We start from the raw sequence: 11,319 nt of genomic DNA on the forward strand, positions 1-11,319 counted from the left end.
GTAAAGGACGCGAATTTAGGTAGAAAGATAGTAGGAAGGAGTGTATCCTCGATAATAGGTAGGAGGACTTTGTTTGGTTTTTCTTGTTAGTAGCCATAGTGCTAGTCTTGTTTCAAAGTGTGAAATCGTTTGTCGTATTACTTGGTGATAGTATTGTTTATGTTATTATTTGGTATATTAATGCCTATTATTTCTTGTTCTCTTTACTAATTTTTGTAGACATGTTTTTGTTTTGAGCTGGGGGTCTATCAGAAACAACCTCCTTGTCTCACCTCTGAGATAGTGATAAGGACTGTGTACACTTACCTTCCCCACACTCCACTTTATGGAAATATACTGGGTATGTTGTTATTGTTATTATTATTATTATTATTTAATCTCCTGACTTCTTATTTCCCAATCTATACTTCTTGAGATTCCATGCAATTGCTTGCATTATTTTTCTTAAGTTATTTTCTTATTTAGAATACCTGTTTCAGTATTCTAACTTTTTAATTAAAGTAGAAATCATTGTTGAACAGAGTTATAAACTTATTTTTTTGCTTTTCTTTTGGGTTATATTTATTTAATTAATGTAGAAATTTGTCAAAAGAGTATTATGTTAACTTTTTTCTAATTTTGAATTTATGTTATATTTTCGATTTCAATTTATTTACTATAATAGTATTAGCTCGTTATTTCACATTATATGACATTCATTTTTCAGTTAGAACTGATATATTATCCTTTTGTCATAAGTTTGAATAATTTTATAATATTATATTTATAGTGTTAATTTTTTTTGGTCAAAATGTATTTCATGATGTTCTTAAAAATTATGTACTTTTTGATTTTTATGATTAATTAAATTAAAATATACTAAATTGTAAAATATATATCAATATTCTTTTCATAATGTTAGTTTAAAATATACATTTATTAATTAAAATATTTACAAAAGACAACATATGTATTAAATTCTTAATTTAACACCATTTATAAAGACTTGACAAAAATTATTTTTTATTGTAAAATTTTAATATAAATATTTAGTTACATTTGTGTAACCAAACATTTGCCTCATAATTAGGCTACAATTACATAGCGGCAAACAAACTAACAATAATAACCACACCAATCCCAATTCTAGTTATTATTGTGTAATTTAGTTAAACTTTAATTCGTCTGAAAGATAGTATATATTCTATATAGTAGAACCACTGGTTTTCAACATGCTTCCACCTTTAATTCGTCTGAAAGATAGTATATATTCTATATAGTAGCAGCATTGGTTTTCTACATGCTTCTACCTTTAATTCGTCTGAAAAAGAGTATATATTCTATACAGTAGAAGCACTGATTTTCGGCATGCTTCCACCAACTTCAGCTGCTTCCGTAATTTTATCATATTACCCATAATTAATTATTATAAGTTATTTATGTATGAGAAAATTAATAATATTTAATTAGAAAAAAATAGAGATTTATGACATGTCTGTTTCAGCAGCTTCAACTGTGTTTACTAATCACCCCTAATTAATTATTATAAGTCATTTATGTATTAGAAAATTAATAATATTTAATTAAAAAAATAGGCATTTATGACATGTCTGATTCAACTGATTCAACCGTAATCTTATTAAATACAAATCCTAATTAATTATTATGAGTCATTTAAGTATTAAAAAAATATTTAATAAAAAAGATAAAATAGATAGAAAAATGATAAATTAACTCTTGATGTTTTAAATTAAGTTGACGTCTTATATGAGGCTCACTTTAATTTTTTTCACAAATATTTTTTTACAGTAATTTTGCTATATCACATCTAATTAATTGTTACAAGTCATTTAAGACATGTCCGTTTCGCTGCTTCAATCGCGATTTAATTATATCACCCCAATTAGTTATTATGGTCATTTAAGCATTGTGTCACTTAAATTGACATTTGTAAATTATTAACTCACTTAAAAAGGATGATAAGTAGGTAGCAGATCGATATGTTTGCTTGTGTTGCCTACTTAGATATTTTTCTTTTATATTTATTTATTTTACTTTCCTTTTTAATCTATTATATATTTGAGAATTATGTAAAAGTATTATAAATAATTAACAACTTAAAATAATTAAGAAGACGTAAAATTTTTTGGTTGACTCTCTAAATTTTATTATTATCATATAAATTGGGACAAAAGAAAGAGTACTATAAATCACAATAATTAATAATTTAAAATATTTTAAAAATATGTAAAAAATTTAGTTAACTTTCAAAAATTATATCAATACCACATAAATTGACAAAAAATATAACAAATATAATTTAAAAATTATGTAAAAATATTATTAATCACAATAATTAATCTAAAAATGTTAGATACCATGTAAAATTATAAAATAAAATATATTAATTATCTTTTACTATAAGACCCCGCAAAATTCCAAGCTTTACTCAGTCCGTTAAAGCTTAAAAAGAGGTCCCAAACTTAGAAACTTCAGCTAAGTGTTTACACTTAGAATCTTTTTAGCCTTCATAAGTTGACAATCTTATTTCTTGAACCATACGACCCTTAAATGTCAATCTTTAAGTTGATGCATGATCAACTATGTCAGTAGGTATTCCCGGACAAGTTTCAGATTTTTCAAACCGCGTTTAGACCACGTTTGAGGTCTCAAAACAGTAGACCAACGCGATATTGACGCGCCGCGTCACCTATCGCATTGGTTAACATTGTTGCAGGTTGCCAGAGTCAAAAGTATTGAGGCTCAACGCGATCATGACGCGACGCGTCGCGTATTGCATCAATGCCATCGACGCGCCACGTCGACCAATGCTTCGGCACCCAATTTTCCAGTCATTAAAATTGCCGCGACCCCAGGGTTATTTCAGTCTTTTCCCACTCTTATATAACCCTAAAACACGTGATTTAGCCATATTTCACCCAAATTATAGTGGTTTCTCTCAATTTCTCTTAAGAACAAGTTTTGGGTTTCCAATTAAAGATCCAAATTAAAGAAAATTGCACCATCAATCTTCGTGAAATCAAGAACTAAGGTATGTTAGATGTTGATTCTTGGGTTCCTTCCACCCAAGAAGTTCAAGAATCTTTTTCTAAATTCAAAGATTATATATTTATGAGTTTTCATGATTCATGTGAATTGAAATTGAAGTTCATATTGTTATTGAGTTCTAATTCATGTTTTGTTTACAAAGTTTCAAGTTTTGATCCTAGTATGTGATATTTATGTGATGTTCATGATAAACCCCTTCAAGGTACATGTTGATTGATGTAACCATGTCAGTTAGGTGTATTGAATAAAGTATGCTCCCCATATGTTTGATAAAATGCTTATGTGACGGAAATAGAGTCATTAAAGCATGTTGAAAAGAAATTCCCAATTGTGTATAAGTTAATGCATGCTAAGTGTTTGTTAAAAGGCCTTAGTGAATGAATTATGATATGTTGCATGCATTTCTACTCATGTGCATTCCTTATTGAATGAATTATGAGATAACACTATGCACTCCCTATACATTTACATGTTTAAGACTTCCAAGTGCTTGAGATAATAGTATGCACTCCCTATTGCCATGTTACGTACGAGTTGTCTTGTCTTGTATATTTATGTTATCGAGTCCTGGGGGTATTTATACCCGACAAATTAGCTGCTTGTCTAGAGCTAGTGTCAGTTTCACAATAATCTCAGTCATGTCAGGATAGTAGTACTCTCAGTTACAGAACTCAAATAATTATAGAACTTAGAAAATCTCAATAATCTCAATATCAGTAGCATTCCAGCTTCAGTTCAGTAATTGATTCAGAACTCAGTAATATTCCGTCAGTCAACAGAACTCAGTGAATTCAGTTTAGCCCAGTCAAACAAGTACGATCAGTAACAGTTCAGTCAAGCCTAGTATGAATTAGTAATCAGTTCATTGTCTTCCAGTTGGGAGTAGGATTCAGCACCGAGCGAACCTAGGGATGGGGCCCGCTAGATAGGACTGAGGTCCCTAGAAGCAATCCCTAAGTTCTAGAACTACATAGCCAGCGTAGGCATGAGATGTCACCCGTTAGATTGGACTGACATACTCGAGGATCACCTGCTAGTACAAGACTGATCTCAAGGGTCACCCGCTAGATTAGTATTGACTCCATAGCAGTTGTCTTTACCCGTGACATGGTACTGACACCCTTCCATCTGGGGTTACAGGTTGGACCCCACTAGTTCAGATTCGGGGCATGTCGGTTAGATGACTACTTCCCATAGTTTCAGTTTTAGATTCAGTCAGGTATCAGTATCAGTAGATTCAGTTATCAAAAATCCAGTTATTAGAATTCGGTATTCAGTTTTCCTACGATTTCAGTTATAGTTTGTGCATTCATGCATGTATCCTCATTCAGTATACTCAAGTTATTTAGTCAGTATTGTTCATGCATATGAACCCCTGCATTTAGCCTTACCTCTTCCAGCATACCAGTACATTCCATCGTACTGACACATACTTTTCTGCGCTTTGGTATTTTATACCATAGGTTCAGAAGCACGAGATCCAGAGCACCCTTAGCAGTTCAGATTCAGTCAGCAACAGTAGACGTAACAGTGAGTCCTTATCATTCGAGGATAATCTTTATTTTATTATTGCGCTAGATTCAGTATTTTAGTAGATGGAGTTAGTTGGGACTTGTCCCATCAACTCCAAGTGCAGACAGTTACTTTTCAAACAGATATAACAGTATTCAGTTTTCAGTTGTATTTCAGATATTTGAATCTTATGGCAAGTTTTTCGCCAGTTTTTTGCATTTTTACAGTATATTATTCAGTGCTCAGTTACAGAAATCAGTCAAAGGTTAGCTTGTGGTCCTTCGGGTTTATGAGCACAGCATCTGGGCAGACTCGGGGCGTTACATTTACTTAAATCCTTTTTTTTTTTCTTTTTGATGAAAGAGAAGAAATTAGTTTTCTTTTCCTTTTCAACAGTTAAAAATTCTTCAGTGGATTCAGACTTTTCATAGTCTTCCAAAGACCATCGAGGATCACTCTCACTGTGGCGCAGACTCGTAAGTCTTCTTCCCCCGAGGTCTCAATTATCCCGTGCACGTCCAGTCGAAATTAGTTTCGAATTTATCTCAACTTTTGTTTTTGTATTAATTTTGTGGTTGCAGAAAATGGGGAAATATTTAGGAATTTTGATTGTAGCGTTGTGTACATTGATCTGTGAAGCAGCAATTTTCAGACCCATTTCAGATTCTCACCGATCTGCTGCCTTGGAATTGCTTACACCCAAAGATGGATCTTTTACAAGGTTTCATTAAGCCCTCACTAAACCCCATTAGTGATCTTCGATTTGTTGAGGGTGTCATATCATCGTGTTTGAAAAAAATTTATAGGTGAAGGGTTTCTGAATTTTGAACATTGGCTAAATTGTTTTTGTTCCAGATTTCGTTCCCATATTGGTCATTATTTACTGTTCCAGTTTGAGTACCATTGAACCCCAATATCGTGCTTTCTTCTTTGTTTATGATTAAGATTGTGTTGCTCTTGGGGCATTGCAAGAGTATACTTATACTGGTTTTGCTTCTAATTGCATCATTCATATTTCGATTTATTCGTTTTTGGGACGTTGGCGGAGGGAATGGTTAGGGCTTGTTATGTTAAAATTTGAAATGGATAAGGATAATTCTAGGAAATGATCATCCATTTACTAGTTGTTGGGGTTTGTATGAATAACGTATATACATGCAAAATATAAAATCATTTTTCCCTATTTGCATGGTATCATTTGGTGTGTTACTTGGAGTATCTTGCTTATGGTATTTTTGAGTTTGCTAATCCCTACTATATCTTGTTCTTTTAATATTCTTGCTATTACTGTTCCTTATCTTAGATTGTCTATCGGAAACAACCTCTCTATCTCACATTTGAGGTAGTGGTACGGATTGCGTACACTTACCCTCCCCGACCCCACTTGGTGGGAATATATTGGCTATGTTGTTGTTGTTGAAATCATTTGCACTGTCTCTGCATTTTTCCTTGTATCTAAGTGGTAAGGAAAAATGTAAGACAGAGAGGAACAACGACAACAACGATGCCTCGTCCCAAATAAGTTGATTTCAGCTATATGAATGCCCACCTTTTCATTTAAGCTCAGTTGATATCATTATCATACTTAATAAAATAAAAGTGAAGATAAGTCAAATAATAATCTGTGTTTTGGAAGGTGCAAAGTGACAAAAGGCGATAAGACCCTACCTAACTGAGGAGAGAGGCGAGGGGCTCGTCTTTTAAAATTGAGGCACCAATTAATACAGAAAAGATGAAATATTAATTTGTAGTCACAAATAACTAAAATCTCAATTGCAATAACATATTAACAAATATTTCAATTCAAAAACTAAAAGTAGATGGGAAATACTAAACTTATAGAATTAAAAAAGCGCAGCCCGGTGCACTAAAGCTACTGCTATGCGCGGTGTCCGGGGAAGGGTCCCACCACAAGGGTGTATCGTACGCAGTCTTACCTTGCATTTCTGCCAGAGGCTGTTTCCAAGGCTTGAACCCGTGACCTCCTGGTCACATGACAACTAAACTATAGAATTAGATAGTCAATAATTCATAAGACAAGCAAATTCAAAACCAAGTTATAAATGAAGCTACATCCATTGAAAACTATTGTTCATAGGCAAAATAAATAATGTATTAGTTATTATACAACAAATCTGAACTGGGCAGAAAAATAAAAATAAAATTATTGAGCAGAAAAATGAAAAACAGGGGAAGAAACTGAACTGCTGAAGCTTGTAATAGAGCAGACAGAGGGTGATATTTAAAACAGAGGAGCAACTGAGCAAGAAAACAGAGCTGTAACAGTTGCCGGAAAGAAGAAAAAGTTGCTGGAGAGAACAGAAGAAGAATCCTGTAACAGAAGAAGAAAGGAAAAGTAAAAAAATGCCTGAAATGAAGAAAAATTTGCCAGGAAACAGAGGAGAGAGAAGAAAGAAAGTTATATATACCTAGTAGCAAGGAACTAGGAAGAAGAAGTGTCATAGGTTTCTGTTGTCGACTGAACCTTAAATAAAAAATATTACCTTCTTAAGTCATATCTTTTCTTTTCTTTTGTAAGGCGACGCCTCAAGTTGCATCTCGCCTCGCCTTGCCTCCTCAGCTCGGCTTTCTGCCGCTGTATCTCCTTGACCAAAAGAGGCAACGAAGCCACACCTTGCCTAGCTTCGCCTCACACCTTAGGCGCCGAGGTGAGCGACTTTCAAAACACTTAATATAATAATAATAATAATAATATTTGAGGTTCTCTAACAAGTTTATAACCTATTCTCAACTCGTAACTATCACCTATCTAGATCTTTTGCTTCCATTGCGTCTCCAAATAGCTTTTTTCCATGTGATTTTATGTCTATTCCCTTCTCTTTTTAACACCTTTACTTACGCCGTTTACACCTTTGGACCGGTGCATCTACAGGTCGATGCAAATAATGTCCAACCTATATCAAACGAACTTCTCAAGTTTTAACCTCAATCAGTGCTATTTGCATCTTCTGGTGAATGTGGTCTATTTAATTTTATCTAATCTGGTATAACCGTACGCTCATCTTAGCTTCCGCATCTTATCAACACATCTTGTAGATATGTTGGACTTTAGCAGCCCAACATTCACTACCATATAACATTAGACTGCAAATTTATGAAAAATTTAAGACAAAGAAGAGGAAAAAACAACAGAATTGGTATCATGAAGATGGGATTGGAATAAATAATCAACTATGATATGGAAGATAACCGTTGATAGGCATTAATCGTATTTTGGTCAAATCTTGGGTTTAAACATGCAGTTTTATTCAGGTTACACTCAACCTGGGTGGTTTCTTCTTATTAGACTCCGTTTTACTATCATTATGATAATGAAATTTTCCATTTTACTATCACATGAAAGGAACTATCTAGGTAGAATAGTAGCTCTTGTCAATGAGCTGTAAGCTACATGGTCTATGTATCTAATGCGCATTGTTTGATTACAGGTTTCATAGTGAATAGCAATATGTTTTGGCTTCCTAGACAAAAGTTTGAGCTACAATATTAATTAAATGAGGAGGAATAGCTTCGCAAGTACGAATCCTAACTTGTGAACGAAGTCTAGTGTTCTAGTGGAGAAGGTTAAAGGGGTGAGCGCATTATCTACCTAGTTTGGAAGCTAGTATAACGTATTTTGGGGTTACAAAAAAAGCTCAATATAGGAGGAATAGTTAGTGTTAAGTGCCCTACATTGGTTGCTGGTGTGCTGTTTGCTTCCTTATATGATCTTGGGAAATCTTCACCTCATAAGCTAGCTTGGGGTGACTTAGGCGAAAGGTTCACTTTCTTAATAGGATATTAGAGTTAGATCCAACCGTAGTATTAGTTTTGCCCCCATGTTAAATTGTCCACACTTCAAACGTCCAACGCTGATTGTGCAGAGGCTGTTAAGTGTCCTAGATTAGTTGAAGGAATGCGTTGTCTCCTATTTGATCTTGAGCAATTATCTCCTTAGGAGCTACCATTTGGAGTTCAATTAGGACCAAGGTTCATTTTCTTCACAGTTTGGTTACTGGCAATTTAAAAATTTTGCTAAAAGGTTTTACTAAAACTCTTCTTGCAGCTCAAAAGAACTCTTATTGCAGCCCCACTGCAAGAAAAAAGGGGTAAAAAGGAAACAATACTGGCACCTTATTATCTGATTCTGATAAGAATCTGTGGATGGCAGCCTGCCTGGGATGAACACAATTGATGTTCATTGTGCCCTCTATGCTAAAATTTTATTGATAGTCACCAAGTGCAAAAGCATATAGTTGCCCTCTTTGTGTGTTAACAGACTCATAGTCATTGCTGATATTTGTGGTGTATCTCGAAATTTCAAATGCATCTATCTAGTGATTGATTGTTTTACCTCTCTCCAGCCTTAAAGAAACATTCGAGGCCTTAAGGACATTTAAGGTTCTTGGGATTGGACACCAGCCTAACATCAAGGCGAAGGCATGTAAATCAGTGGTGGATACTGTTCGGTCTCCATTTTTCGTGTTGAAGGATTTGTTCCAAGCATTGAGAGTAAATGGGATATTGAAGTGCGAACTTAATGAGGAAACTTTTGCTGTATGTTTAAGCTTACTTCTAATCTGATTTATCATAATTCCTTTTAGTGCATTATATTTACTTATATCTTCCTTTTTCCTGCTACCGCTGTGTATGTGTGAAGGGCATAGCTTCAAGACTTAAGGATTCCATGAACAATGCCAGCTCACTTCTCGACTACTACTATTCAGTTGGTAGTTTAGCTCTTATCAAGGTAATTGAATATTGAGAAATGTCTCATAGTTTCTTTTATGTTGTGCCTGACTTAACTGATACCCCTTTCTTCTCCTATCAACCCCTTGAAAGAATGTAAAACAAAGCAGATTCATCTAAAGAAAAGTTGAAGCTTCTCAGTATTATAGAGTTGGCAATATCTGTGAATTTCATATTTTCTTGTGTTTCTGTGTGCTTCATAAGGGAATTGTATTTTTCCATGATTGATTTCATTGTTCCCTCTACAGGGTCAAGCATCTGAAGTAGATGTACAACTTGGAGGTGCTGATTCAGTTTTTCGTGCCATAAAGGTTTCTAACTGTACTTTCTGTTATCATTTACATGTTATTCCTCAATATTGGTTGCTGTAATATTTGGTATAGGAATGCATAAGAGACACTTGAGATCTCTTGGCAGGCCCTTAGCCAAAGTGATGGTAGATGGCGCTACAGCTCCAATAATCCAGAGTCTAGTACATTTGCTGCAGGTGATTATTTTCTCTAGAAGAGAATAGTTTTGCATTATGTTAAAAAACAATTGGCTATCTGTAAACACGAGTCCCTAAGGTGCACCCTGTTCTTACTTGAATGCTAATAATATTTTTTGTTATTACTTTATCCTGGGTTTTAATATTCTTTTACAGGAATTGCACTTGAGAGCCTGGCTGGTGTCATTTCATTAGCATCTTCTGAGATTGATCATTCTCTGGTGAGTGAAACTTATCCTTTCTATTGATCAATCCCTGAGAACATCAAGTTGTACTTCGGTAACTGGTATTGTATGTAAAGCCTTCGCTTCAGTAAGCACTAGTATCCTCCTTATCACTGTTATTAAAGATTCACATAAGCCCTGAAACTACGTGTAGCATAGGCTGGGTGCTTTGCATTGCTTAAGGCAGCTCCGTGTAGACGTCAAGGTGATAAGATGTGCGTTTCAGCACTATGGATTTGAAATTATTAACTTATAAAAACTTATAAATTATAATTTGAACTACATATTTAGATTGTTTTGAACCTGATGGCCTTGGTCTAGTGGTAAGAGCATGGGATTTAAGTGGAGACGTGGAGGGGTGAGCTAATTATCCATCGAGTTTTGAACCGTGCGCCAACTAGTCCTTGATAATTTCTTATCTGTCAAAAAGAATATTTCACTTAATTGTCGTTTTTTCTGTTCTTTTTTTTTTATAAACTGGCATAACTCATAAACAACTGAATAAAATACATAAATAGAATGAAATAAGCGGAAGATGACTCTTTTCTGAATCCGATCAATACCAAATTAAATTAAAATAATTACAACTCTGCTTTTACAAATAAAATTGGAATCAAATACCTTAACTCTACTGACTTTCTATGAAGCATAACTCATAAGCAACTGAATAAAATACATAAATTTGAATGAAATAAGCGGAAGATAACTCTTTTCCGAATCTGATCAATACCAAACTAAATTAAAATAATTATAACTCTGCTTTTACAAATAAAATTGGAATCAAATACCTTAACTCTACTGACTTTCCATGAAGCCTCTACTAGTTTTTCAGTTCTTTTTTTTTTTATAAAATGAGTGTTTTTAGTGGTCATTCTTTATTTCATTTAGATAATATATTTATGTGTAATGCGTATGTATTTATGTATGTGTTTTTGTTGTTTGTGTGTGTATGATCACATATAGGGGTGTTAAATGGGCGTGTTGGGTTGAAATTGAAGATATTAAATGGGTTGAATTGGATATTGGCTTGGTTCATGACCCGCCCAAATTTACTTTGGGTTGAAATGGGCTAAAAATCTGATTGGTTCTTGACCCGCTTAGTCTAAAAATATTAGCATATTGGTACTTATCCCTTGTAAAGTCAACTCAAGAAAACAAATTTGAATGGAGTTGGGTGGGTGGGTGGGTAGGGAGTGGGGTAAGAATATTTTCTTCAAAATAAAAATTCATTTTTTTGGGAGGGGTCGGGGGTGGGGTGGGGTAGGAAGGGTTGAGTTTAGGATGGAGGTTGAGGCAAGA

The 11,319-nt window shown here is 34.1% G+C and overlaps 1 protein-coding gene across 1 annotated transcript in view; it reads left to right on the forward strand.

The window, feature by feature from the left end:
- The first annotated feature begins 4,874 nt into the window (after positions 1–4,874).
- LOC107877880 (dolichyl-diphosphooligosaccharide--protein glycosyltransferase subunit 2) overlaps positions 4,875–11,319 on the forward strand; it is a 17,514-nt gene continuing 11,069 nt past the window's right edge. The window contains exons 1-7 of the mRNA XM_047393628.1: positions 4,875–5,036; positions 5,142–5,281; positions 8,925–9,117; positions 9,221–9,310; positions 9,558–9,620; positions 9,727–9,796; positions 9,953–10,017. Coding sequence (XP_047249584.1) covers positions 5,145–5,281; positions 8,925–9,117; positions 9,221–9,310; positions 9,558–9,620; positions 9,727–9,796; positions 9,953–10,017 — 618 coding nt within the window. The 5' untranslated portion in view covers positions 4,875–5,036; positions 5,142–5,144. The remainder of the gene's footprint in view (positions 5,037–5,141; positions 5,282–8,924; positions 9,118–9,220; positions 9,311–9,557; positions 9,621–9,726; positions 9,797–9,952; positions 10,018–11,319) is intronic.

The sequence above is a fragment of the Capsicum annuum genome, chromosome 7, assembly GCF_002878395.1.
Source record: "Capsicum annuum cultivar UCD-10X-F1 chromosome 7, UCD10Xv1.1, whole genome shotgun sequence".
Taxonomy (NCBI): domain Eukaryota; kingdom Viridiplantae; phylum Streptophyta; class Magnoliopsida; order Solanales; family Solanaceae; genus Capsicum; species Capsicum annuum.